This window comes from Oncorhynchus nerka, linkage group LG9a (genome assembly GCF_034236695.1).
Source record: "Oncorhynchus nerka isolate Pitt River linkage group LG9a, Oner_Uvic_2.0, whole genome shotgun sequence".
Classification (NCBI taxonomy): domain Eukaryota; kingdom Metazoa; phylum Chordata; class Actinopteri; order Salmoniformes; family Salmonidae; genus Oncorhynchus; species Oncorhynchus nerka.
The window spans coordinates 40,790,443-40,817,350 of NC_088404.1; the positions used below are offsets into that span (position 1 = coordinate 40,790,443).

The following is a 26,908-nucleotide window of genomic DNA, read 5'->3' on the forward strand; positions in this document are numbered from 1 at the left end:
CAAGGTATGAAAAAGATAGATTTATTTAATGACAAAATAAAACAAAATAATGATGGGACCAGCAATAGTTCTACGTATCCAGAGATGTTTGGCTTTGCGTCACCCACTCCTCAAACAGAATGTAGACAGGGACTGACAAAACAAAGAGAAAAATCTAACTTACAAAATAAAATACATTGAAGTCTTCGAAAGAACGACACAATTTATCTACAAACACTGAAGATTAGCCACAAGGTTACAGCCTTTTTCATTCATTAAAAGTCCTTACAAAAAAATGATAATGATAAATCTCCATTGAATAATAATAATAATATAACTGTAGAAATTGTCCCCATTCCTGGTCAGATATTCAGTGGTTTAGGCTAAAACTGTTAGACTCCAGAGAGAGAACAAACTAGCTTCGTCTCAGCCAATGTCTGTGCACACAATATCAGGACCTTCTCTTCTCATCCAATGAGGGGGGACAGAACTAAAAACCAAAACAATAATGAACCGAAAGAAGTTAGTTTCACTTTGACTAAGCTGAAAAATGCAACATCTTCAAAAAATAAGTTGTTTTTATTTCCCATCCTCCCTCAAATTGACTCCTCCCACCGTGTCTATCCCCTGAGCCCCTTCTGCCAGCTTCCCACTGCAAACTGAGCCCACCTGTTGAAGTGTGTGCTCTGGGTTCAAGGGGCAATGCTGGATTATTCTCATAACATTAAGGTAAAAAAAGGATACCTTTACTTTAGTTATAGAACTAATATTGTAATGAAGCTTCAAATTGAATCCCAGGGATAGAGTTCCATTGTTTTCATCAATCTAACCGATCTGAACATTCTAAATCACATTGTTCGAAGACAACAGGTTCCCTGGGAAAGATCTTGCCCCCCTCCAAACCCCCCAGGTACAACTTCAGGTGTCCTGTAGTGTCTGAAATGTGTCCGAGTATGTGTGTGTGAGAGAGAGAAAGTGTGTGTGTGTGTTAGTGGCTGTCCACTTGACAGTCCTCAGCACATGGATATGGTGACGTTGATGCCCAGGTTTCCGTTCTCAGCGAACAGCTGCGCGATGGAGGTGTCAAACACTAGGCAGTCGCTGTTCATAATGGCAGTGGCGATGCCCTCATGGATGGAGCGGGGCGTGGCCTCCCAGGTGAGCCGTCGCCGGTGCCCGTTGAGCTCCAGGCGGTAGGCAAAGTTTTCTGCCTGCTTCCGCGTGCCGATCAGCTGCACAATGGCAAAGAACTGCTGGTGACCGTCGTACTTCTCCTGCTTCTCCAGGACCAGCATGAAGTGGAATCCGAAGCAGGATTGCATCATGACCCAGTCCACTGCCCCAGGCAGGTTAATGTCCGTGGCAAGGAACACGATGTCCTCGCCCTGCAGCGTGGTGATGGATTTGTGCTGGTGCATGAGGTGGGGCATGACCGCGTCCAACGAGCCCTGCCACTTACAGGAGGCCCCTGGGCAGGGGCAGGAGTACGGCCGGAACTCACACAGCTCCTCGTGCTCTGCCTTGTCTGTGTGGGGCAGCGTCACCTCACAGCCCGACGACGCATACTTGCAGGGGAAGAGCACAGAGTTGGCCACCTTCTCCATGGCCAGGTTCCTGATGGAGCCCAGCGGGCCCCGGCAGGTGGGGCAGCAGGTGAGCTTGGGCCGGCAGTTGCTGCAGACCAGGTGGCCGCTCTGGCACTGCAGGATGGGGGGCAGCACATAGTCGAAGCAGACAGGGCACTCAAACAGGCTGGCCAGGTCGCTGTTAGAGGCCGTAGTGCCGGACAAGGTGGGGACGCGCTGGGAGGGGGCGCACTTGGAGGTTCCTGTGGGCAGCGCTGTGGCGGTCTGGCGACTCATTTCTGTAGAGAAACAGGGAGAACACGGGTTAGACACAACGGGATAATTAATTAACTATACATTTGGTGTGGAGAAAGGAGAATAGGTGAATGTAGTGAGGAAAACGTAATGGTTTCCATGAGGCTTGACCAATCACAGATTCTTAAAACAATAGTCATGGTTCATTCACATGCACAAAGATCATGTGGGCTATATGTTCTGAAGAATATCATGTAACAATTTCAAACGGAATGGAAGTGTGTGTAAAACAACGATCTAGTACAGGAACTCTGACCCTACGAGGTCCAGACTACTGCTGCTTTTCTGTTCTACCTGATAATTAAATTGCACCCACCTGGTGTGCCAGGTCTAAAACTCAGTCCCTGGTTTTAAGCAGTGGAACTGGCTTCAAGGTCCAGATTTTGAATTTGAGGAGTCTAGTATCTTGGAAAGACTAACAGAATGCTTTACTTTGTTTTTTTACTGTTCATGTGTGCCGGTACTTTACTGGCAACTGCCTTCTATTCATACAGGAAGAGCGGGTAGGGTAAAAATAGTTACACTCAGTGCAAAGGAGTCTAAAAAGAAGAGTACATAATGTACATGCAGCAGACAAAGTATTCAGACCTCGTCTTTCCCACATTTTGTTATGTTACAGCCTTATTCTAAAATGGAGTAAATCGTTTTCCACCTCAATCTACCCACAACACCCCATAATGACAAAGCAAAAATAGATTTAGAAATGTTTGCTAATGTATAAATAAAAACATTTGACATAAGTATTCAGACCCTTTACTCAGTACTTTGTTGAAGCACCTTCAGAAAGTATTACAGGTTTTCATCAAGGATCTCTGTACTTCGCTCAGTTTATTTTTCCCTTTACCCTGACTAGTCTCCCAGTCCCTGCTACTGAAAAACAGGTTCTCCCATCTCCACAGAGGAACTCTGGAGCTCTGTCAGAGTGACCATCGGGCTCTTGGTCACCTCCCTGACCATGGCCCCTCTCCTCGATTGCTCAGTTTAGCCGGGCGGTTTTTGCTCTGACATGCACTGTCAACTGTAGGGACCATTATATAGACTAGAGGTCGGCCGATTAATCGGAATGGCCGATTAATTAGGGCCGATTTCAAGTTTTCATAACAATCGGAGATCGGTATTTTTGGGCGCCTATTTCCGATTATAAAAAAAAAAATAACATTTTTATGCCTTTCATTTAACTAGGCAAGTCAGTTAAGAACACATTCTTATTTTCAATGACTGCCTAGGAACTGTGGGTTAACTGCCTTGTTCAGGGACAGATTTTCACCTTGTCAGCTCAGGGGACCCAATCTTGCAACCGCACAGTTAACTAGTCCAACGCTCTAACCATTGCACTCCACGAGTAGCCTGCCTGTTACTCAAATTCAGTAGAAGCCAAGGTAAATTGCTAGCTAGCATTAAACTTATCTTTAAAAAAAAAAACTAGCAATCATAAATCACTAGTTATAACTACTAATCCAGTTTAGCAGGCAATTTTAACCAGGTGAAATTGTGTAATTTCTCTTGCGTTCATTGCATGCAGAGTCAGGGTATATGCAACAGTTCGGGCTGCCTGGCTCATTGCGAACTAATTTGCCAGAATTTTATGTAATTATGACATAACATTGAAGGTTGTGCACTGTAACTGGAATATTTAGACTTATGGATGCCACCCGTTAGATAAAATACCGAACGGTTCCGTATTTCACTGAAATAAACGTTTTGTTTTCGAAATGATGGGTAAAGCAGCAGGCCCATAATCATTCATTCAAACAGCACTTTCGTAGGTTTTGCCAGCAGCTCTTCGCAAGCACAGCGCTGTTTATGACTTCAAGCCTATCAGCCTAATGGCTGGTGTAACCAATGTGAAATGGCTAGCTAGTTAGCTGGGTGTGCGCTAATACTGTTTCAAACATCACTCTCTTTTAGATTTGGAGTAGTTATTCCGCTTGCGCTGCAAGGGCCGCGGCTTCTGTGGAGCGATGGGTAACGATGCTTCGAGTGTGGCTCTTGTCGATGTGTTCCTGGTTCGAGCCCAGGTAGGGGCGAGGGGGGAGACGGAAGCTATACTGTTACACTGGCAATACTATAGTGCCTATAAGAACATCCAATAGTCAAAGGTATATGAAATACAAATGGTAGAGAAAAATAGTCCTATAAATACTATATTAACGACAACCTAAAACCTCTTACCTTGGAATATTGAAGTCTCATGTTATAAGGAACCACCAACTTTCATATGTTCTCATGTTCTGAGCAAGGAACTCAAACGTTAGCTTTTTTACATGGCACATATGACTTTCTTCTCCAACACTTTGTTTTTGCATTATTTAAACCAAATTGAACAAGTTTCATTATTTATTTGAGGCTAAATAGATTTTATTGATGTTTTATATTAAGTTAAAATAAGTGTTAATTTAGTATTGTTGTAATTGACATTATCACAAATAAAAATATCGTCCGATTAAATCGGTATGTGCTTGTTTGGTCCTCCAATAAATCGGTATCGGCGTGGAAAAATCATAAATCGGTCAACCTCTAATATAGACAGGTGTGTGCCTTTCCAAATCATGTACAATCAATTTAATTTACCACGGGTGGACTCCAATTAAGTTGTAGAAACATCAAGGATGCTCAATGGAAACAGGATTCACCTGGGCTCAATTTCAAGTCTCATAGCAAAGGGTCTGAATACTTATGTAAATAAGGTATTTCTATTTTTATACATTTGCAAACATCTCTAAAAACCTGTTTTCTAAAAAAACATACTCTAATCAATTTTAGAATAAGGCTGTAACGTAACTCAAAATGTGGAAAAAGTCCAGGGACCTTTCGATGTTCTCTGTTGACAACCAGAGAGAGAATGGCATGTTCCTCTCTTAGCACAGCCCCAGTACAGTGGGCTGAGTGGGACGTCCAGGCGGGCAGCCCTATACACTGATTGGCCTTTCCCTTCCTCCCGCTGAGGGTCAGCCTAGAGGTTCTGTGATATGCCCATCTGTCTATAAAGCCTGACCAGCGAAGGGCAAGCATAGAGCTTGGAGGCTATTTTTGGCCCGGGAGAGCAACACAGATTCATGGTTGCATAATTGTTTTTTTTAAGACTCCATACAGCAATGTGGACTAGGATGGATGCGAGAGCAGAGCACTAGTTTGCTTCCTGTCAGTTGTTCCCATGGTAACAGGCTGCGGTTGAGGCCTTTGTGGGTGGACTCAGCCCGCCGAGTGGAGGGAGGGCTGGATTTTCCCTGGGCCTGGCAGGAGCTGGGTGTGACCCACCCCTGGTCCTGCTGCTTTATATAACCCACAGCACAGCTCAGAGACAGGCAGGAAGACAGCCATGAGGCACTGTGCTCCAGACAAAAAATACATGTGAAATGGAGGGAAATGACTGCTGGGAAGCAGAGAGAGGGGGTAGACTGGGCAGCAGAGCTGTGCATGTACAGTTTGAAGTTGGAAGTTTACATACACTTACGTTTGAGTCATTAAAACGCGTTTTTCAACCACTCCACAAATGTCTTGTTAAAACTAGTTTTGGCAAGTTGGTTAGGACATCTACTTTGTGCATGACAATTCATTTTTCCCAACATTTGTTTACAGACAGATTATTTGACTGTATCACAATTCCAGTGGGTCAGAAGTTTACTGCCTTTAAACAGCTTGGAAAATTCCAGAAAATGATGTTATGCCTTTAGAAGCTTCTGTTAGGCTAATTGACATCATTTGAGTCAATGGTAGGTGTACCTGTGGATGTATTTCAAGGCCTACCTTCAAACTCAGTGCCCATTTGCTTGACATCATGGGAAAATCAAAAGAAATCACCCAAGACCCCAGAAACAATATTGTAGACCTCCACAAGTCTAGTTCATCCTTGGAAGCAATTTCCAAACCCCTGAAGGTACCATGTTCATCTGTACAATGCAAGTATAAACACCATGGGACGACGCAGCCGCCATACCGCTCAGGAATGAGACGCGTTCTGTCTCCTAGCGATGAACATACTTTGGTGCGAAAAGTGCAAATCAATCCCAGAACAACAGCAAAAGGACCGTGTGAAGATGCTGGAGGAAACGGGTACAAAAGTATCTATATCCACAGTGAAACAAGTCCTATATCGACATAACCTGAAAGGCTGCTCAGCAAGGAAGAAGCCACTGCTCCAAAACTGCCATAAAAAAGCCAGACTACGGTTTGCAACTGCACTTGGGAACAAAGATCGTACTTTTTGGAGAAATGTCCTCTGGTCTGATGAAAGAAAAATAGAACTGTTTGGCCATAATGACCATAGTTACGTTTGGAGGAAAAAAAGGGGGAGGTTTGCAAGCCGGAGAACACCTTCCAAACCGTGAAAGAAGGGGGTGGCAGCATGTTGTGGGGGCACTTTGCTGCAGGAGGGTCTGGTGCACTTCACAAAATAGATGGCATCACGAGCAAAGAAAATGATGAGGATATATTGAAGCAACATCCAGACATCAGTCAAGAAGTTAAAGTTCGGTCGCAAATGGGTCTTCCAAATGGACATTGACCCCAAGCATACTTCCAAAGTTGTGGCAAAATGGCTTATCCTCTTAAGTCGACACTCTACTTTTTTGAACATTCTGTTAAAAATCGCGCAACATTTCAGCGCCCTGCTACTCATGCCAGGAATATAGTATATGCATTTGCTTAGTCTGTGTGGATAGAAAACACTCAGACGTTTAAAAACTGGTTAAATCACTGCTGTGGCTTTACCAGAACGGCATTTACATCGAAAAGCACAGGAAAAACTGATCACTGAAAATGGGAAAATATATCCATGCGCTACTTGAACCCATTGATAAAGGTGAACCACAATTAATTGACTGAGGTTGCAGTACCTACAGCTTCCACACGGTGTCTAGAGTCTTGTCATTTCCCTTCGAGTTTTTTCTTGGTCAAACACATGCAGGGCACCGTATCTCCTATGGTCTAGGACCGGATATTTTCGTTGAGTTTCTAGCCGGACATTTTCCAGACGGACAGCTAATGATCTTTACATCGCCTCCTGATGAATTTTATCGCTTATTAACGTTTACTAATACCTAAAGTTGCATTACAAACGTATTTGAAGTGTTTTGTGAAAGTTTATCGTCGACTTTTTGAATTTAAAAAAATGACGTTACGTTTTGAAACAATGTTTTTTTCGTTTATCACACAGTCTACATATAACGATATCTAGGCTTTATATGGACCGATTTAATCGAAATAAAGACCCAAATAGTGTTTATGGGACATCTAGGAGTGCCAACAAAGAAGATGGTGAAAGGTAATGAATGTTTTCTATTTTATTGTGCGGTTTGTGTAACGCCGAAATGCTAATTATTTTGTTTACGTCCCCTGTGGGTCTTTTTGGGTGTTACATGCTATCAGATAATAGCTTCTCATGCTTTCGCCGAAAAGCATTTTAAAAATCTGACTTGTTGCCTGGATTCACAACGAGTGTAGCTTTAATTTGATACCCTGCATGTGTATTTTAATGAACTTTTGAGTTTTAACTAATACTATTAGCATTTAGCGTAGCGCATTTGCATTTCCAGAGCTCTAGTTGGGACGCAAGCGTCCCGAGTAGAAGCAACAGGTTAAGGACAACAAAGTCAAGATATTGGAGTGGCCATCACAAAGCCCTGACCTCAAGCCTATAGAAAGTGTGTGTGCAGAACTGAAAAAGCATGTGCGAGCAAGGAAGCCTACAAACCTGACTGAGTTACACCAGCTCTGTCAGGAGGAATGGGCCAAAATTCACCCAACTTATTGTGGGAAGCTTGTGGAAGGCTACCCAAAATGTTTGACCCAAGTTAACCAGTTGAAGCTATGGGGGCGCTATTTCATTATTGGATAAAAAAACGTTACAGTTTTAAGCGCAATATTTTGTCACGAAAAGATGCTCGACTATGCATATAATTGGCAGCTTTGGAAAGAAAACACTGACGTTTTCAAAACTAAAAAGATATTATCTGTGAGTGCCACGGAACTCATGCTACAGGCGAAACCAAGATGAAACCTCAAACAGGAAATGAGCAGAATTTTTGAAGCTCTGTTTTTCTATCGTCTCCTTATATGGCTGTGAATGTGCCGTGAACGAGCTTATGCTCTCTGCCGTTCGTCCAAGATGTCTGCAGCATTGTGACGCATTTGTAGGCATATCATTGGAAGATTGGCCATAAGAGACTACATTTGCCAGGGGTCCGCCCGGTGTCCTTTGTCTAAGTTGGTGCGCAATTCTCAGGTGCAATCATTTTACCATGCCATTCAGAGGGAGAAGCACACTTCCAGGAACGATACATCATTGAAGAGATATGTAGAAAAACACCTTGAGGATTGATTCTAAACGTTTGCCATGTTTCAGTCGATATTATGGAGTTATTTTGGAAAAAGTTCGGCGTTTTTATAACTGAATTTTCGTTTTTTTTTGGTAGCCAAACATGACGCAGGAAACGGACCGATTTCTCCTGCACAAATAATCTTTCAGGAAAACTGAACATTTGCTATCTAACTGAGAGTCTCCTCATTGAAAACATCCGAAGTTCTTCAAAGGTAAATGATTTATTTGAATGTTTTTCTGGTTTTTGTGAAAATGTTGCCTGGTGATGCTAACGCTAATGCTAAATGCTAACGCTAAATGCTAGTTTTGCTATGGTAGAGAAGCATATTTTTGAAAATCTGAGATGACAGTGTTGTTAACCTCTTAAGTCGACCCTCTACTTTTTTGAACATTTTGTTAAAAATCGCGCAACATTTCAGCGCCCTGCTACTCATGCCAGGAATATAGTACGTTCATATGGTTAGAATGTGTGGATAGGAAACCCTCGGACGTTTTTAAAACTGGTTAAATCACGACTGTGGCTATAACATAACGTGCGTTACATCGGAAAGCGCAGGAAAACCTGATCACAGAAAATGGAAATAAATATCCTTGCGCCACTTCCAGCAATTGTTAACAGTGAGCCGAATTAGATAAGACCGAGCATTCAACTCCCACAGCATCCCCATGTTGTCTAGAGTCTTGTGAATGGAATCATCTTTGATTCTTGGTTGAACCGAAACAGGGGCACCACTTACCTCCGGTCTCCGCCCAGATCATTCCCGGAAGAGCTCTCTCATGAAATTTTTTCCAAGACGACAGCTAATGATTTTTACATCGCCTAAGGATGATTTTTATCGCTTATTAACGTTTACTAATACCTAAAGTAGCATTACAAACGTATTTCGAAGTGTTTTGTGAAAGTTTATCGTCTACTTTTTGAATTTTAAAAAATGACGTTACGTTGTGAAATCGCTGTTTTTTTCGTTTATCACACAGTCTACATATAACGATATCTTGGCTTTATATGGCCCGATTTAATCGAAATAAAGACCCAATAGTGTTTATGGGACATCTAGGAGTGCCAACAAAGAAGATGGTGAAAGGTAATGACTGTTTTCTATTTTATTGTGCGGTTTGTGTAACGCCGAAATGCTAATTATTTTGTTTACGTCCCCTGCTGTGTTTTTGTGTTGTAGTGTATTGGTGCATGCTATCAGATAATAGCTTCTCATGCTGTCGCCGAAAAGCATTTTAAAAATCTGACTTGTTGCCTGGATTCACAACGAGTGTAGCTTTAATTCGATACCCTGCATGTGTATTTTAATGAACTTTTGAGTTTTAACTAATACTATTAGCATTTAGCGTAGCGCATTTGCATTTCCAGAGCTCTAGTTGGGACGCAAGCGTCCCAAGTAGAAGCAAGAGGTTAACAAAAGGCTAAGCATGAGAGCTAGCATATTGATTTCATTTCATTTGCGATTTTCATGAATAGTTAACGTTGCGTTATGGTAATGGGCTTGAGGCTGTAGTCATGATCCTGGATCCGGGTTGGCTCGACGCAAGAAGTTAAACAATTTAACTTCTTTGGGCTGGGGGCAGTATTGAGTAGCTTGGATGAATAAGGTGCCCAGAGTAAACCGTCTGCTACTCCAGCCCAGCTGCTAATATATGCACATTATTATTAGTATTGGATAGAAAACACTCTGAAGTTTCTAAAACTGTTTGAATGATGTCTGAGTGTAACAGAACTCACATGGCAGGCAAAAACCTGAGAAAGAATCCAACCTGGAAGTGGGAAATCTGAGGTTTGTAGTTTTTCAACTCTTGGCCTATCGAATACAGTGTCTATGGGGTCAAATTGCACTTCCTAAGGCTTCCACTAGATGTCAACAGTCTTTAGAACCTTGTTTGATGCTTCTACTGTGAGGTGGGGGAAAATGAGAAGGGAATGAGTCAGAGGTCTGCCAGAGAGCCACGAGCTGGTGACGCACGTTCACTTGAGAGTTAGCTTGAGTTCCATTGCATTTCTGAAGACAAAAGGAATTCTCCGGTTGGAACATCATTGAAGATTTGTTAAAAACATCCTAAAGATTGATTCTATACATCGTTTGACATGTTTCTACGGACTGTAATGGAACTTTGACTTGATCGCGCATCATGAATTTGGAATACTGGGCTAAACGCGCGAACAAAAAGGAGGTATTTGGACATAAATGGACATTATCGAACAAAACAAACATTTGTAGAACTGGGATTCCTGGGAGTCCATTCTGATGAAGATCAAAGGTAAGTGAATATATATAAGGCTATTTCTGACTTCTGTTGACTACACATGGCAGATATCGGTTTGGGTTGTTTTGGTCTCTGAGCGCTGTATTCAGATTATAGCATGGTGTGCTTTTTCCGTAAAAAAAAAAAAAAATCTGACACAGCGGTTGCATTAAGGAGAAGTGTATCTATTTATTATTCTATTATTCCGTGCATAATAGTTGTATCTTTTATCAATCTTATCAATGAGTATTACTGTAAATTGATGTGGCTCTCTGCAAAAATCACTAGATGTTTTGGAACTACTGAACGTAACACGCCAATGTAAACAGATCGTTTGATATAAATATGAACTTAATCGAACAAAACATACATGTATTGTGTAACATGAAGTCCTATGAGTGTCATCTGATGAAGATCAAAGGTTAGGGATTCATTTCTCTCTTTCTGCTTTTTGTGACTACTCTCTTTGGCTGGAAAAATGGCTGTTTTTCTGTGACTTGGCTCTGACCTAACATAATCGTTTGGTTTGCTTTCGCTGTAAAACCTTTTTGAAATCGGACACTGCGGTGGGATTAAAAGGCAACGCTACCAAATACTCATTGAGTGTATGTAAACTTCTGACCCACTGGGAACGTGATGAAATAAATAAATAATTCTCTACTATTATTCTGACATTTCACATTCTTAAAATAACGTGGTGATCCTAACTGACCTAAGACAGGGATTTCTTTTACTAGGATTGAATGTCAGGAATTGTGAAAAACTGAGTTTAAATGCATTTGGCTAAGGTGTATGTAAACTTCCGACTTCAACTGTAGGTGTCATTAAGGCTGCCTGTGACCACATCTGCTTGGATAAAGCTCCACCTATTGATAGGCCTCTTAGCAAGCTGCTCTGGACACACAAGCAACATCTGTGGACCAAATTAGCACAGAACACAACAGGGCAAAGCCAAGACTAGCAGGGCTAAAACAAGAGCTATGTGTGGGTGCTGAGAAAGCAGCTTGTTGAAATGGAACAGTTGCACTTGGTGGCTGCTGTCTGGGCTATAAGTGTGTGAGGTTTAGTATGTGTGTGGGCGTGAGTGAGTGAGCACTTTAGTAGGAATAGTCTGCAGTGACGGTAACAGTATCTGCCTGTGTGTGTGTGGGTTGCTGCAGCCTGCATGAAGGCAGTGATGTGCTCTAGAGCAACGGGGAAAAGGGAGATGCAGACAGCTCTTCAATCTGTCTCCAGGAGGCTGGAGGCTTTGGCATCAGCAGCCTCTATTTTACTCCCTCGTCCCAGAGTCTGTACTGCCTGCCACAGTGTCTGGCTGGATGCAGACTAGTGTTGTCACAATACCAGAATTTTGACTTCGATACTGATCCCAGGTTTAGTATCACAAAAAAAGCCATATTAGCCAGTCACGGAATGGTACTTGATCCAGCCCATAAAATACTCTGTTCAATCATTGGGCATCTTGAGTTCAGTATCATTACATTTTTCTGTATAAATTACTTTTTTATGTTTTACACCAGTCAAATACAATGAAGGATAATTAACATTGACATCTAAAAAGGTCGGATTCTGGCAACATAGCCGACTCGAAGCACGGTACGTTCAGATTAAATAGTCACAAGACCGGAGAGTTAAGGACAGTGCCTGTTGCGCACCACACATCAATCACCTTGAATCTGAGCAGAGGCGGTCAGCATTTGGGAGCTATTTATTTATCTATACTTTATCTAAACTTGGACGTTTAAAACTTGGACGTTTGTAATTTCAAAGTAGCCTAGCCAAAATACAACCATAGAACTGTTGAGGTAATTATTTTGCAAGCAATTATTATCCCATTGTAACCAGTAATTTTTTCATTGTCTATTTATTTTCAAAATCAAAGTTATTTTATTGCCCAGCTGCCAAAGACTAGTATTAATGTCAGTCATTAGTAACCCATGCTAGGTGATGCATCTTTTGATCTCCCCGCTCTCTTAATTTCTAAGGGATATTTTTCATCTCGGTCAAATGAAAACGCTCACTCATGCAGTGGACTTTTGAGACCGATGTTCTCAATAATTGCATTTTGGAATATGTGCAGCACATTGTAGAGCTTTATAATATGAAGAAATAAAACTATCAACATTAAGCTAAACGGTCTGCTCGGTTGCATCAGCCTCATTGCTTTTTTTTAATGTGCAGTGGTTGTATGAATTTTGGCTCTGCTATCTGTTTTGAACGTATATATTGTTTTTATTGTTCTAGGGACGATCTTAACTTAGATCCCTAGAGGGAATCATTGCGTATAAAGTATTTGGCTGTAATTGTAATGTTGCAATATTTTACAGGCCATCAAGGGTGGCCAACCATAAATTAGGTAAATCAAAACATAACCTGGGCCTATCTACAATACAGGTGAATGAATATTTACTAAGGAGTGTGCATGCATTGAGTTATTGAGCTTGTTTGGCTGATTTTGTGTGACTACAAATGACAAGGCAACAGTAAACATGTCGTCCCCCATGATGCAGCAGCCTTCGGGAGAGACATGAGAGAGACCGAATAAGTGAATTAACGTTTTTGGTGGCAAACAGCATATTTCACATTATGGTTTGCACATTGTCACAAAGTACTAGGGCAGTGAACTGAGGTTAGCTTTAGCTGTCAGCCAGCAAAGGAAGTTTGCCTACAAAGCTGGAAGCTACCAGTATCTTCTTGCGTTGTAAAGTGTTTTAGCGTGTATGGACATTGTTTTGCGAACAGTATAAGAAAGCAGTTTCAAAATGTCTACATGCCATGTTGCAATCATTATTCAAGTGTTAACCCAGACTCCCAGTGCAGGTTAGCAATAAGTCGGCTGCGCTGATACACAGGCTTGACCCGTGAGACAAATTTGACAGAAGTATCAAAATAAACTAATTCTAGTAGCGAACCATATTTCATGTTCTAGTATCGGAAAAATAACCTAATTTTGATATACCGTGCAACACTAATGCAGACACCCATGGGACTGGTGCCATAATGAGCATAAACAACACTGCTCTGAGAGTGCGCACATTGGTGTGCCTGCAGTGATTCCCATTGGAGGAACCAGCTACATGATTATTTCTCCTACTGAGGAAGAGGATAGACATTCATGATTTAGAACTAGGGCGTACAGGCCAGAGTAAGAGCAGCTGAGCGGAGGCCACTGCAGAGATCAGAACAAAGCACGTTCACCATAAATAGTGGAAATTATCCCAAGACTTTAGGGCTCAATGAACACTTGAAACAACCAGGTCTTGTGCCTCATTAAACATAACGTCTAAAGAACCATTTGACATCGTTATCATGCTTTTCTCATGCTAATGGTTAAGAGGGCAGAATGACTTTTGCTGAAACGAGCAGTACACATGGTATCTAAGAGGAGAGCAGGCTAGCTACTAGACCTCTGGTAGGACTAGATGCGCAGTCAGAAGTGTTTGTGTCCACCGTGTTCTTTGTTGTAGGATGGGCTGACTTGTGGTGCTAGTGGAAACTCTAGAGGTCATGTCTTTACACAGGAAACACAAGCGGTTGTACCCGAATCACTTCAAGAGATGGGTCTAGCATTCCACCATATTTGAATTTCTTATTTATGTTCATACGTAGTAGGAACTACGTTTGGGGGGGGGGGTGGGGGCAGGTTCTGGTCAGGCACGTGAGAAATTGTGCGGCAATCAAACAAGAGGGAGGTACAGACAGTAGGTTGGGATTAGGTTGTGTTAGGACTCTCTCCTCCCGACCAGTGTGTTGGGAAGCTGGGGTGAATGGCACACGAGGACGAGATGCTCAATATGTCCCTCCAGATGGAGAGGAGTTGATTACTAAACCAGCTCAGGGTGATGACCTCTCCTCCATCTACCAATCACACTCACTGAACCTTCATTAGATGACCTCTACAATCCTCCAAACACCTCCCCTGCTTTATCAAACAAGCTGCTTCCCCTGGGTTAACCCAAACATGGATACAGACAAACACACGAGAAAGAAAATGTTGCTTGCCTTCGTCCATAAGATTCCCAAATAAGGCTTTCTTCTTCTCTTGAAAAATGGGTAACTCTGAAAGGGGAGAGAGAAGAGAGGTTAACTAGTGGAGTAAAAACAAATCTTAAAAAGTAAGTCAAATGGAGCTGAGGTAGCCATAGAAACACATCTATCAACACCACTGCAGTCTCAGAGTTCTGTAAAGGCCCATATGCCCACCTTCTGTTCTCTGCAGGGTGACCATTCAGGGCTGGTCATAGTCAACAGTTCTAGCTATAGTATGAAGGTGGACATGTGTTGGGGACTGACTCAGACCTCCCCAAACAGCACAGATACAAATTAAGTGTTAATCAGTGAGTTGTGGAAACAAAAATGTAATGGCTAGAACCATATTAGCTGGAGTGCCAATACTGAGCGCTCTTGGCCTCACACATTCCACTGGAAACCCACTGCTTCCATCATGCAATGGGTTAACACTACTAATGCAAAGTACATTACATGGAGCATCAATTTCCCTCTTCAGTCTGTTCTCAGCACAACCTTTAGGCCTATCATATTACAACAACTGGCTACATCCTGACTGACACTAACTTGGAAATATTTGACGAAATCAGTCCACTGATTGAGGTTTTGATTGTGGTCCTCTGTCGCTCAGTTGGTAGAGTGTGGCGCTTGCAATGCCAGGACAGTGGGTTCTAGAGGTCGACCGATTAACTTCTTATGGCTGGGGGGCAGTATTGAGTAGCTTGGATGAATAAGGTGCCTAAAGTAAACGGCCTGCTCCTCAGTCTCAGTTGCTAATATATGCATATTATTATTATTATTATTATTGGATAGAAAACACTGAAGTTCCTAAAACTGTTTGAATGATGTCTGAATATAACAGAACTCATATGGCAGGCAAAATCCTGAGTTGAAATCAAAACAGGAAGTCAAATCTGAGCTTTGTATGTATTCACCAGAGTCCCCAATGAAATCCCCTTGAGATATTAATGATGTTGCACTGCCTAGGGGTTCCACTAGATGTCTCATAATTTCTATTGATGGTTGACTTTATGGTGTTGTGGGAGTGAATGATAGCAGAATCAGTCAGGTGTCTGGCAGTCAGCCATTTTTTGATCATGCTTATTCCTCATGGCAGTCACTTGCGTTCCATTGCTCACGAAGACCAGAAGGAGTACTCCGGTTGGAACTTTATTGAAGCTATATGTTAAAAACATCCTAATGATCGATTCTGTACTTAGTTTGAAATGTTTCTTCGACCGGTAATATAACTTTTTTGAAGTTTGTCCGATATAACGCTGACCAGAATGAGCGTTTGGATATGTATACCAAATGCACTAACAAAAGAAGGTATTTGGACATAAATAACGGACATTTTTGAACAAAACAAACATTTATTGTGGACCCGGGATTCCTGGAGTGCTTTCTGATGTAGATCAAAGGTAAGGGAATATTTATCATGTCATTTGTTTATGTTCTTGTTTATGTCCTGAGCGCCGTCTCAGATTATTGCATGGCTGGCTTATTCCGTAAAGTTTTTTTTAAAAATCAGACACAGCGGTTGCATTAAGGAGAGGTATATCTATAATTCCATGTGTATAACTTGTATTATCATCTACATTTATGATGAGTATTTCTGTTGAATGACGTGGCTATGCAAAATCACTGGATGTTTTTGGAACTAGTGAATGTAACGCGCCAATGTAAACTCATATTTTGATAAATATGAACTTTATCAAACAAAACATACATGTATTGTGTAACATGAAGTCCTATTAGTGTCATCTGATGAAGATCAAAGGTTAGTGATTCATTTTAACTCCTCTCTTTAGCTGGAAAAAAATGGCTGTGTTTTTCTGTGGCTATGTGGTGACCTAACAATCGTTTGTGGTGCTTTTGCTGTAAAGCATATTTGAAATCGGACACTGGTGGGATTAACGAGAATAGCTTTAAAATGGTATGAGATACATGGATGTTTTACCTTGTCAGCCCAGGGATTCAATCTTTCAACCTTACGGTTAACTAGTCCAAAGCTCTAACCACCTGCCTCACGAGGACTGCCTGTTACGTGAATGCAGTAAGAAGCCACGGTAAGTTGCTAGCTAGCATTAAACTCATCTTATTAAGAAACAAATCAATCATAATCACTAGTGATAACTACACATGGTTGATGGTATTAGTTTATCTAGCGTGTCCTGCGTTGCATATAATCGATGCGATGCGCATTCGCGAAAAAGGACTGTCGTTGCTCCAACGTGTACCTAGCCATAAACATCAATGCCTTTCTTAAAATCAATACACAGAAGTATATATTTTTAAACCTGCATATTTAGCTAAAAGAAATCCAGTTTAGAAGGCAATATTAACCAGGTGAAATTGTGTCACTTCTCTTGCGTTCATTGCACGCAGAGTCAGGGTATATGCAACAGTTTGGGCAGCCTGGCTCATTGCGAACTAATTTGCCAGAATTTTATGTAATTATGACATAACATTGAAGGTTGTGCAATGTAACTGGAATATTTAGACTGATGGATGCCACGCGTTAGATAAAGTACTGAACTGTTTATATTTCACTGAAAGAATAAATGTCTCGTTTCCGGATTCGACCATATTAATGACCAAAGGCTCGTATTTATGTGTGTTATTATGTTATAATTAAGTCTATGATTTGATAGAGCAGTCCAACTGAGCGATGGTAGTCACCAGCAGGCTAGTAAGCATTCATTCAAACAGCACTTCCGTGCGTTTTGCCAGCAACTCTTCATTGTGCTTCAAGCATTGCGCTGTTTATGACTTCAAGCCTATCAACTCCCGAGATTAGGCTGGTGTAACCGATGTGAAAAGGCTAGCTAGTTAACGGGGTGCGCGCTAATAGCTTTTGAAACCTAACTCGCTCTGAGACTTGGAGTAGTTGTTCCCCTTGCTCTGCATGGGTAACGCTACTTCGATGGTGTCTGTTGTCGATGTGTTCCTGGTTCGAGCCCAGGTAGCAGCGAGGAGAGGGATGGAAGCTATACTGTTACACTGGCAATACTAAAGTGCCTATAAGAACATCCAATAGTCAAAAGGTATATGAAATAGTCCTATAATTCCTATAATAACTACAACCTAAAACTTCTTACCTGGGAATATTGAAGACTCATGTTAAAAAGCTTTCATACGTTCTGAGCAAGGAACTAGCTTTTTTACATGGCACATATTGCACTTTTACTTTCTCCTCCAACACTTTGTTTTTGCATTATTTAAACCAAATTGAACAGGTTTCATTATTTATTTGAGGCTAAATTGATTTTATTGATGTATTATATCAAGTTAAAATAAGTGTTCATTCAGTATTGTTGTAATGGTCATTATTACAAAAATTTTAATATATATATATATATATATTTTTTTTTTTTAATCGTCCGATTAATCGGTATCGGCTTTTTTTTGGTCCTACAATAATCGGTATTGGCGTTAAAATCATAATCAGTCGACCTCTAGTGGGTTCAATGCACAGGAGCATCTGCACGAATAATGTATGCACAAGTCTGTAAGACACATTGGATAAAAGCTTCTGCTAAATGGCATATAGTCTTAATATGGATCCAAATCTCTGCACAGAACTCATGTCAGATTGGTTGTTTTATCATTTAAACTTCTTCCGGTCTAGCACATTTGTTGAATCATGTAGTCTTTGTGTAGGGTAAATCTATGAATTCACGTCACTACCTCGTTAAAATATGACTTCTCTACGATGACGGCCGGTAAGGACCACCAGAATCTAGCAGATGTAGGCTAAACCCAAAACAAACACTATCATGTGTATCAGCAGCTGCCTCCATGTAGGTGATCGGCTTTGAGTAAGCGTGGCCTAGTAGAGGCGGCGAGTCTCTGCCTGCCCCCTTTCTGTAAACTCCGGCTGCTGTTTACTATCAAACACGCCGTCTGCATGTGCCCTCCACACTGCTGCAGAGGAGAGGAACACCACTTCAAAGCAGCATAACATCCAAAACACAACAGAGGGAGACAACGACAGCGTTGGCAACCATGACAATTGTTCGGTATGTTTGTACAGAGGGTCAGAAAAACAAAAGCATTTCTACTTAACAAAACATGCCATTCTTGGTTCTCCACTCATGTCCAGTCTCTCACACCCCTGCATATACAAGGTATATAAAAAATGCCCTGCCATTCTTAGGACCTGCAGTGCCTTGCAGAAAACAAAGCCATTACTGGACAGAAGTGAATACCAGTAGGTATTTATGACACCACAGTTGCACCTCAGCTATAGGAGGCGCAAGGGGAAAGGGGGCAAACATTCCAACAGACATTCTCACAGAAAATGAGCAGAGCAATATTTATGAGCCACCGAGTGTGCAAATAGGACATTTTACCTTTAGGTTTGTTGGCAGTTGTTCTAGAAGCTATGCATGTGAAGAGCTTGAGCACCCCCTTCCATGAGTTCATGGGCTGAACATTAGCTCTGCCCGACATAGGGAGAGTGTGAGGGAACTCTTCATCGCGGTTTTTCCATAGGAACAAAAACAGCCCATAACAGAGGGCAGATCCTTTCCCGTCGCTCTCCCTAGGTCTCTACTTAAACTCCCATCAGAAAACAGATGTACTACTGCAGTCAGAGCCTGGGGGTCCAGGGCCAGACACCTTGGCGGGCTGGACGCCTCAAACAGAGCCAGAGACTGATTCAGGCACTTCTTTCACCAGCACGGCAGAGGGCAGGAGGCTGGAGTCTTAATCCTCTTTAAAGTGCAGCCCAGGAAAAGGCCACAAGGAAGGGTGGAGGAGCCACGGGTAGGAGGGGCCCAAATAGAAGGAGAAAAAAAAAATATATATATATATATATATATTTTTTTTTAAATAACACGTAGCTGTAATCCAGGAATGTTACACAAGTATATCCAGCTCCGCTGCAAGCATGCAGCCCAGCCAAGGAGACAGGGAAAGAAATGGAGCACGTTGAAGAGGAAGCTAAGGAAACACTGGCAGTGTTCTTCTCCTGAAAGCCCTAGTCTAGGTAACCACTCCCTGCTCGGTCACTATCTTCTGAGTGATCCAGTCAGTCAGTGGAGAAGGCGGCGAGAGGCAGGTATTAGGGTGAAACAGACAGTCCTGGCTGAGCACCATAGAGCAGTCCCCCTTGCCTGACGCTTGCACTGCTCCCTGTAGGCTAAGGAGTCCAATGTCAGACTGGAGAGCGCATGCTCACGCTCTCCCCCACCCTCTTTCTGGGGAGTGGGGCCCTTCTCAGATTACAGCTCTGGCAGCTCCACCTCCAGCTGGGCTAACACAGTCCTGCCTGCTTCCCTCCCTTCCCCTGACCATGCAGACTAGACAAAGAAACTGGAGAGAGTTGAGAGCTGGAGAACACACAAGTACCCTTACTTCCACTCAGTGACACACAGTCCCAAAAACAGCCTCACAGTGGAGTAGACAGCCTAATCACAAACAGGTCAGAGTATACATTACAAATGCACAGCACAATATTCAGAGTTGATACCAAAAATACTTCATAACCTCAACACACACTCTCTCTCTCTGAGCATGGACAGGGCAGTGACAGTCATGGAATTTTGGATGACTTATTGGTCATTTCCGCAGTCACCGTTCCAACCATTTTCTCCTCTGTTCCTGAATGCATGTGCTACTGCTGCAGGGAGGGGGATGTTGCCCAGGCAACTATAGACTCATTTGCTACAACACCTTGCTTGTTTCAGGCAAGGAGCAACAAAGTTTGATCACGTTATAGAGTCTGTTACAGCAGAAAGACTCAAACCGCACAAATGCCCGGGCATCCAGTCTTCAGTTCGTTCCAAACACACAAAAAATGGTTCTGCCGGTTATTTTATTCTCATGATGGTCTGCACCCATAACTGTCGGGTACAGTTCTACAGGAATTGTGCCAGCCCTAGTCATGTATTGTGGCAATGTAACCGTTGTAGCTACTGTATCTTTTCTAATCCAAATAGACTTCCAATGAAATTATTCAGAGACATGAGAGCCAAAAGTACAGGTATTATAGAGGCCATTGGTCTCAATCATTCAGACAAACTTAGACCAAATGTGTCGAAATAGGTTTCAGCAACAGGTATATCGTAAAATCTCATTAAGTGCTAGAACAGCAACAATACTTTACCATGTATTCTATACTGACCTCATTACCAACCTAACAATACTTACTAATAAACTGTCAATAGACTAGGCAGAAAGCACATTCACTGCCCTTCCCTCCCTGAGTAACATTTGAAAGTAATGTACTTGCTAGATTGTGATAAGATTACTAGGTGAGACAATGTAAGATGAATGCACGAATGTAAGTCGCTCTGGATAAGAGTGCTTGCTAAAATGTACAGACAGACATCCTTTTTTATTTCCCCCCTTTTCTCCCCTATTTTGTGGTATCTAATTGTAACTACCAGTCTTGTCCCATCGCTGCGACTCCCGTACGGACTCAGGAGAGGCGACGGTCGAGAGCCGGGCATCCTCCGAAACAGGACCCAGCCAAGCCGCACTGCTTCTTGACACAACAACCTGGAAGCCAGCCGCACCAATGTGTCAGAGGAAACACTGTACACCTGGCGACCGTGTCAGCATGCATTGTGCCCGGCCCGCCACAGGAGTCGCTAGTGCATGATGGGACAAGAACATCCCTGCCGGCCAAACCCTCCCCTAACCCAGACAACGCTGGGCCTATTGCGCACCGCCCCGTGGGTCTCCCGGTCGAGCCTGGACTCTAACCAGGATCTCTAGTGTCACAGCGATACAGTGCCTTAGACCACTGCGCCAATCAGGAGGCCAGACAGAGGAATTCTAACTACTAAAAGCAGGAGCATATTCTTTGGCATCCTTTAACAGGCTGGTGAACAAAAGGTTACTCAAAGAGTCAGGTGCCAGGCAGAGCACAAAACAGCAGGCAAAAGGGTAGCTCTTACAGTTGTTCTTACAGTATAATGACTATTAAAGCCACATTTACAGTCATTTGGATATAGCCTACCTCTTAGTTTAAAAGAATATTAATTTTAAAAACCTTGTCAAGCTTATTACTAAAAGGGAGGGAAGTGGCACATGCATTTCCATCTTAAATGTGTCATAATATTTAGGCTACATCCAAGCTGTAGACACCGGAAAAAGGACAGGATGCATAGAACTCACAGCCAGCAGGATGCAAAACAGGTAGCCCAGTGGAAATGTACCATGGGTCTACCACAAAGAACACACCTTGACAATAAGTGAAAGACACTGACAAAGGCATTGCAGTAGTCTGATCAGACAGAGTGGACTAGCCTATTTTCACTCTTGAATGCATCCATAGAAACACACCTTCCATGTAAACAGCTGCAGTGACAACCCACTCCACCTACTCAAAGAAAGCACAGGCAAACTTCCTTCCATGGCAGAGTAAACCAACACACAACTCTCCTCGCCTCACAAGAGGGAAAAATAACTCATCTAGAAGCAAGAACACAAATTAACTAATCGTTTTACTGACAGGGCAGGAAACTATGCCGCCCACAAACACAGTTTTAGATAGCGCTAAGCTAACATTTTGACTGCAAAAAAAGTAGCCTGCTTTGTGACACCCCCTTCGCAAAAATATAATAATAGTTTGCTATATACAGAAGTTTGCTCAACCCCAGAAACAGAGTATTTATTCACTCAACTTCCTGGTATACAAGAGCAGCCTGGGCAAAGCAGCCAACTCACCCTGGGCAGAAGAGCATTATAAGCAGAAGCATGTGTTGCCATGGAAAAGTTACATTGAGGGTTGGAATCTGAAGGCAGAAACACCCACCTTCAAACATCCAGCCCACGCTTCTGCAAAACACACACATCCAGTAGCATGTTCATTAAGCCAATCTATGATGCAGGAGAGGGGGATTCTGATTTAGAGAGAATTAAAAGAGGCAGACAGAGCACTTTCAAAGTATATAGAATTCCCTCACTGTTTGAGAGCCAGTGAGTGAGTTACCAAACTGGACCCCCTGCTGCTAGAGACAGCTGTCCGCCTGTCACCATGTTCAATTCACTATACATGTGCAGCTGCCAGCAAGTCAGGGAGCAACAGGACAGGCTACTACAGTCATGAACCAGGCAGTCAGCCATTTCATTTATTAAACCCAGGCCAGTCATAAGACACTATCAATACTGGCAGTCTTTGGTGCATTGTTTCCAACCAACAGATGCCTGAAACAGTAGTCCTAAAAATAAGGTTATGCTTTGGCTAACTAAATCACACAAACATTACACAAGGAAACGGTTCTCTGTCGTAGTTGATACATTGGACATGAGATGGATGCAGTGCACAATTACATCCAAAATCAAGGACCTAAGGAAATCAGAAACAATTCTGCAAGTAGTTTATCAACAAACCACAACATACCTACCTACACTAGCTCGATTTGCAAACAGCTCCTTTCATTTCTAACTGTAATGAACTTGATTGGTGACAACATGAACATGTATTGGGGTTGACTGTCATACAAGCATTATACTATATTTTTACCTCAACTACAGCCTACATGTTGGTTGGTTAATTGTGCTGGGGGCGCATGAGGAGATTCAGGATCTTTCCTCCACGCATTTCCATTGTTTTGGTCGACCTCTATCGCATCCATTTTACTCGGCCATTATCAATACAGAGTTAGATTTGGTTTGTAGTTGTCAATGGTTTTTGCAGAGCTGGGGTTCTCCTTGCCCCCCGAACACTGCTAAAAACCCATTGACACCATGTGCCATTCAAGGGATTGTTAAATGAAGGTTATAACTATTTGGTCTTAACGTCACCTCTCGAAGAGCATAGTAAGAAGAACTACACATGAACCACTATTCCACATTTAACCATCTCAGAGTTATACAGCAAGCAACTGCATGCTTTTCACAATCAGTAAACATCAACTGATCATGTAACTTCAGAAACCTATCTAGCTAAGCAAACAAGGTGTCATTTAGCTTGCTTCATCAGGCTTTTGGAAAGGGCATGACCTCAGCAAGTCTTCCTTCTGGGCAAAGTTGTCAGTTGGACTACTGCCATCACCACTATAAATAGCAAGCAAATCAAACAATATTTGTATATAGCCATCTAATTTATCCCCTGAAAGTGAGCTTGTTAACTAGCCATATTGACGTGATCTGTTATCAGCTAGCTATCCAATCTGATGTGGTCCATCAATGTGGCCTATCATGTCTGTCAGCACCGATTCAACACTTAAAAACAATGTTGACAGGATGGGAAATGAACCTAAACCACTCGTACTTTCCAGGTATAGTTGATTTTTATATCACTCAAATATCAAATTAATGGTGGTATTTGAGAGATATATCGTGAGGCTCCACTCACCTACTGTATCTGAAATGACATAATATTTACTTGCATGGGATTATCAGAAATGTGTAGTTCTGACTACGCTCTTCAAGAGATGATGATATACAAAACCAAAATTAACATGTATTTCACAATCCCTTGAACGGCACGCAGTTAGTTGTCAATGGTTGCTCTGCACCGTATTGTTTAGTGTTATTGACAACGACCCTCTATATTTTCAAAGGAAAACTGGCTATATTCTCAGTTTAAGATTTATGGAGAAACATGGGATTATGAATATAAAGTAAAGGTTGACAGAGGTGATGCAGAACCTGCCACATATGATTGGCACAACTAGTCTACAATCAAATCAGGCTCATTCATGTCAGCGAAGCACTGACATCGCTAACTTCAGACATGTTTGACATTCAAAGACAGCGCTTTAGCAAACAAGTGCAGAGTTGCAAGGTATGTATATTCAACTAGCTAACTACGGAGGCCCAGACTATGCGAACAAATCTGCTGAGACGATGTCGTCACCATAGCGGTTAGCGTAGCTAACGTTACAACATAAACAAATCAATGTCCGCTAGCAGCTAGTTATCCAACATTGCTTCACAAAACCGCAAAATGTTCACTTGCTGTGTAAACTAGGTAAAGTTAACGTTAGCTGACAAATTCGGTAAATTGCATGAGTTGAGCCAATTTTGGCACGACATGGGAGACAGCAATCTTACTAGCCAGTTACTGTAACGTTAGCTAGTTGCTTAGTAGTAGAGAGCGCGGCCTACCCGAATCATGTAGCTAGCCAACATCAGTTAGGTATTCTGACCTAGCTACAGTACAGTAGCTAACTAGGTACAACAAAGCCTCCGATGCGGTGACCGGAATTATCACTTAACCATCCACATATATAGTTAGATAGTTTACCAGATAATTTAACGTTAGCCAGCATATCTAGTTTACGACGTGAAGCAGCTAACGGTAGCTATCTAACGTTAACACAGTTAGCTGAACATGCTATTATGAAGATGGCTATGTAACAACGTTAGCATCGGTGTTGTTTTTCCGAGTACATCCCGGTAAAACATCCGCACTACTTACCTTTGATGAAATGTCCTTTTTATATTGTAGCTAGCTACTGCGACGTAATCCACAAGGGATTCCACTCCAATTCTACAGTCCTTCACTCTTTACCTACAGTGTTTCCACATTCGCGTTGTACTGGAGACGAGACGACTGTCGTCCAAGTACTCACCGGTCTCGTGACCGCGCACGGTTGTTGAAATAGTTTCTCACCAGAGCGGCGCAAAGGAGCACGCGCTTTAAGTACATGAACGCACTAATGGTTGTAGTAGGCGTCATTAAAAAATATTTTCAGTATCCAAACAGTAGCAGCTAACATGGTATTCTGCTTTATTTGTGAGCTTAATTTACCACACTCTGAATTTACTTGGGCTACTAAACAACTCATTCTCCTGTAATGGAACCACAGTCATTTAAATTGAAAAGTGGAAATGGAAGAAGAAAAAAATAGGCCTATGGCTATGCTGTGTTAAGGTTGGGTAGGCTACTTTCTAAATGTAATCCGTTACAGTTTACTAGTTACCTGTCCAAAATTGTAATCAGCAACGTAACTTTTGGATTACCCAAACTCAGTAATGTAATACGATTACTTTCCCCTGAAAAACTTTACAGACCTATATCTATCCTACCCTGCCTTTCTAAGGTCATCGAAAGCCAAGTTAACAAACAGATCACTGACCATTTCGAATCCCATCGTACCTTCTCCGCTATGCAATCTGGTTTCCCAGCCACGCTCAAGGTCCTAAACGATATCATAACCTCCATCGATAAAAGACAATACTGTGCAGCCGTGTTCATCAACCTGGCCAAGGCTTTCGACTCTGTCAATCACTGCATTCTTATCGGCAGACTCAACAGCCTTGGTTTCTCAAATTACAGCCTCGCCTGGTTCACCAACTACTTCTCAGACAGAGTTCTGTGGGTCAAATCGGAGGGCCTGTTGTCCGGACCTCTGGCAGTCTCTATGGGGGTGCCACAGTGTTCAATTCTCGGGCTGACTCTTTTCTCTGTATACATCAATGATGTCGCTCTTGCTGCTGGTGATTCTCTGATTCACCTCTACGCAGATGACACCATTCTGTATACTTCTGGCCCTTCTGTGTTAACTAACCTCCAGACAAGCTTCAATGCCATACAACTCTCCTTCCGTGGCTCTTAAATGCAAGAAAAACTAAATGCATGTTCTTCAACCGATCGCTGCCCGCACCTGCCCACCCGTCTAGCATCACTACTCTGGACGGTTCTGGCTTAGAACATGTGGACAACTACATATACCTAGGTCTCTGGATACACTGTAAACTCTCCTTCCAGACTCACGTTAAGCGTCTCCAATCCAAAATCAAATCTAGAATTGGCTTCCTATTTCGCAACAAAGCATCCTTCACTCATGCTGTCAAACATACTCTCGTAAAACTGACTATCCTACCGATCCTTGACTTTGGCGATGTCATTTACACAATAGCCTCCAACACTCTACTCAGCAAACTGGATGCAGTCTATCACAGTGCCATCCATTTTGCCACCAAAGCCCTATGTACTACCCACCACTGCGACCTGTATGCTCTCGTTGGCTGGCCCTCGCTTCATATTCGTCGCCAAACCCACTGGCTCCAGGTCATCTATACGTCTTTGCTAGGTAAAGCCCCACCTTATCTCAGCTCATTGGTCACCATTGCAGCACCCACCGATAGCATGCACTCCAGCAGGTATATTTCACTGGTCACCCCCAAAACCAATTCCTCCTTTGGCCGCCTTTCCTTCCAGTTCTCTGCTGCCAATGACTGGAACGAATTGCAAAAATCACTGAAGCTGGAGACTCATATCTCCCTCACTAACTTTAAGCATCAGCTGTCAGAGCAGCTCACAGATCATTGCACCTGTACATAGCCCATCTGTAAATAGCCCATCAAACTACCTCATCCCCATATTGTTATTATTATTTTTTTGCTCCTTTCAACCGCCCTATCTCTACTTGCAAATTCATCTTCTGCACCTCTATCACTCCGGGGTTTAATTGCTATATTGTAATTATTTTGCCACAACGGCCTATTTATTGCCTTACCTCCCTAATCTTACCTCATTTGCACACACTGTGTATAGACTTTT

The 26,908-nt window shown here is 42.4% G+C and overlaps 1 protein-coding gene across 2 annotated transcripts; it reads right to left on the reverse strand.

Annotated features, from left to right (window-relative positions):
• siah1 (siah E3 ubiquitin protein ligase 1) lies at positions 1-24,995 on the reverse strand. Of its 2 annotated transcripts, none has more exons than XM_029668152.2 (3): positions 24,821-24,995; positions 14,434-14,490; positions 1-1,843 (listed from the first exon to the last, which is right to left on the reverse strand). In XM_029668152.2, exons 2-3 carry the CDS (start codon positions 14,441-14,443, stop codon positions 993-995), a joined length of 861 nt encoding a protein of 286 aa, XP_029524012.1. In that variant the 5' UTR covers positions 14,444-14,490; positions 24,821-24,995; the 3' UTR covers positions 1-992. The 2 variants fall into 2 exon arrangements, with proteins under 2 accessions (XP_029524012.1, XP_029524011.1); XM_029668151.2 differs by lacking the exon at positions 24,821-24,995 and adding an exon at positions 18,795-19,604.
• Positions 24,996-26,908: the final 1,913 nt, after the last annotated feature.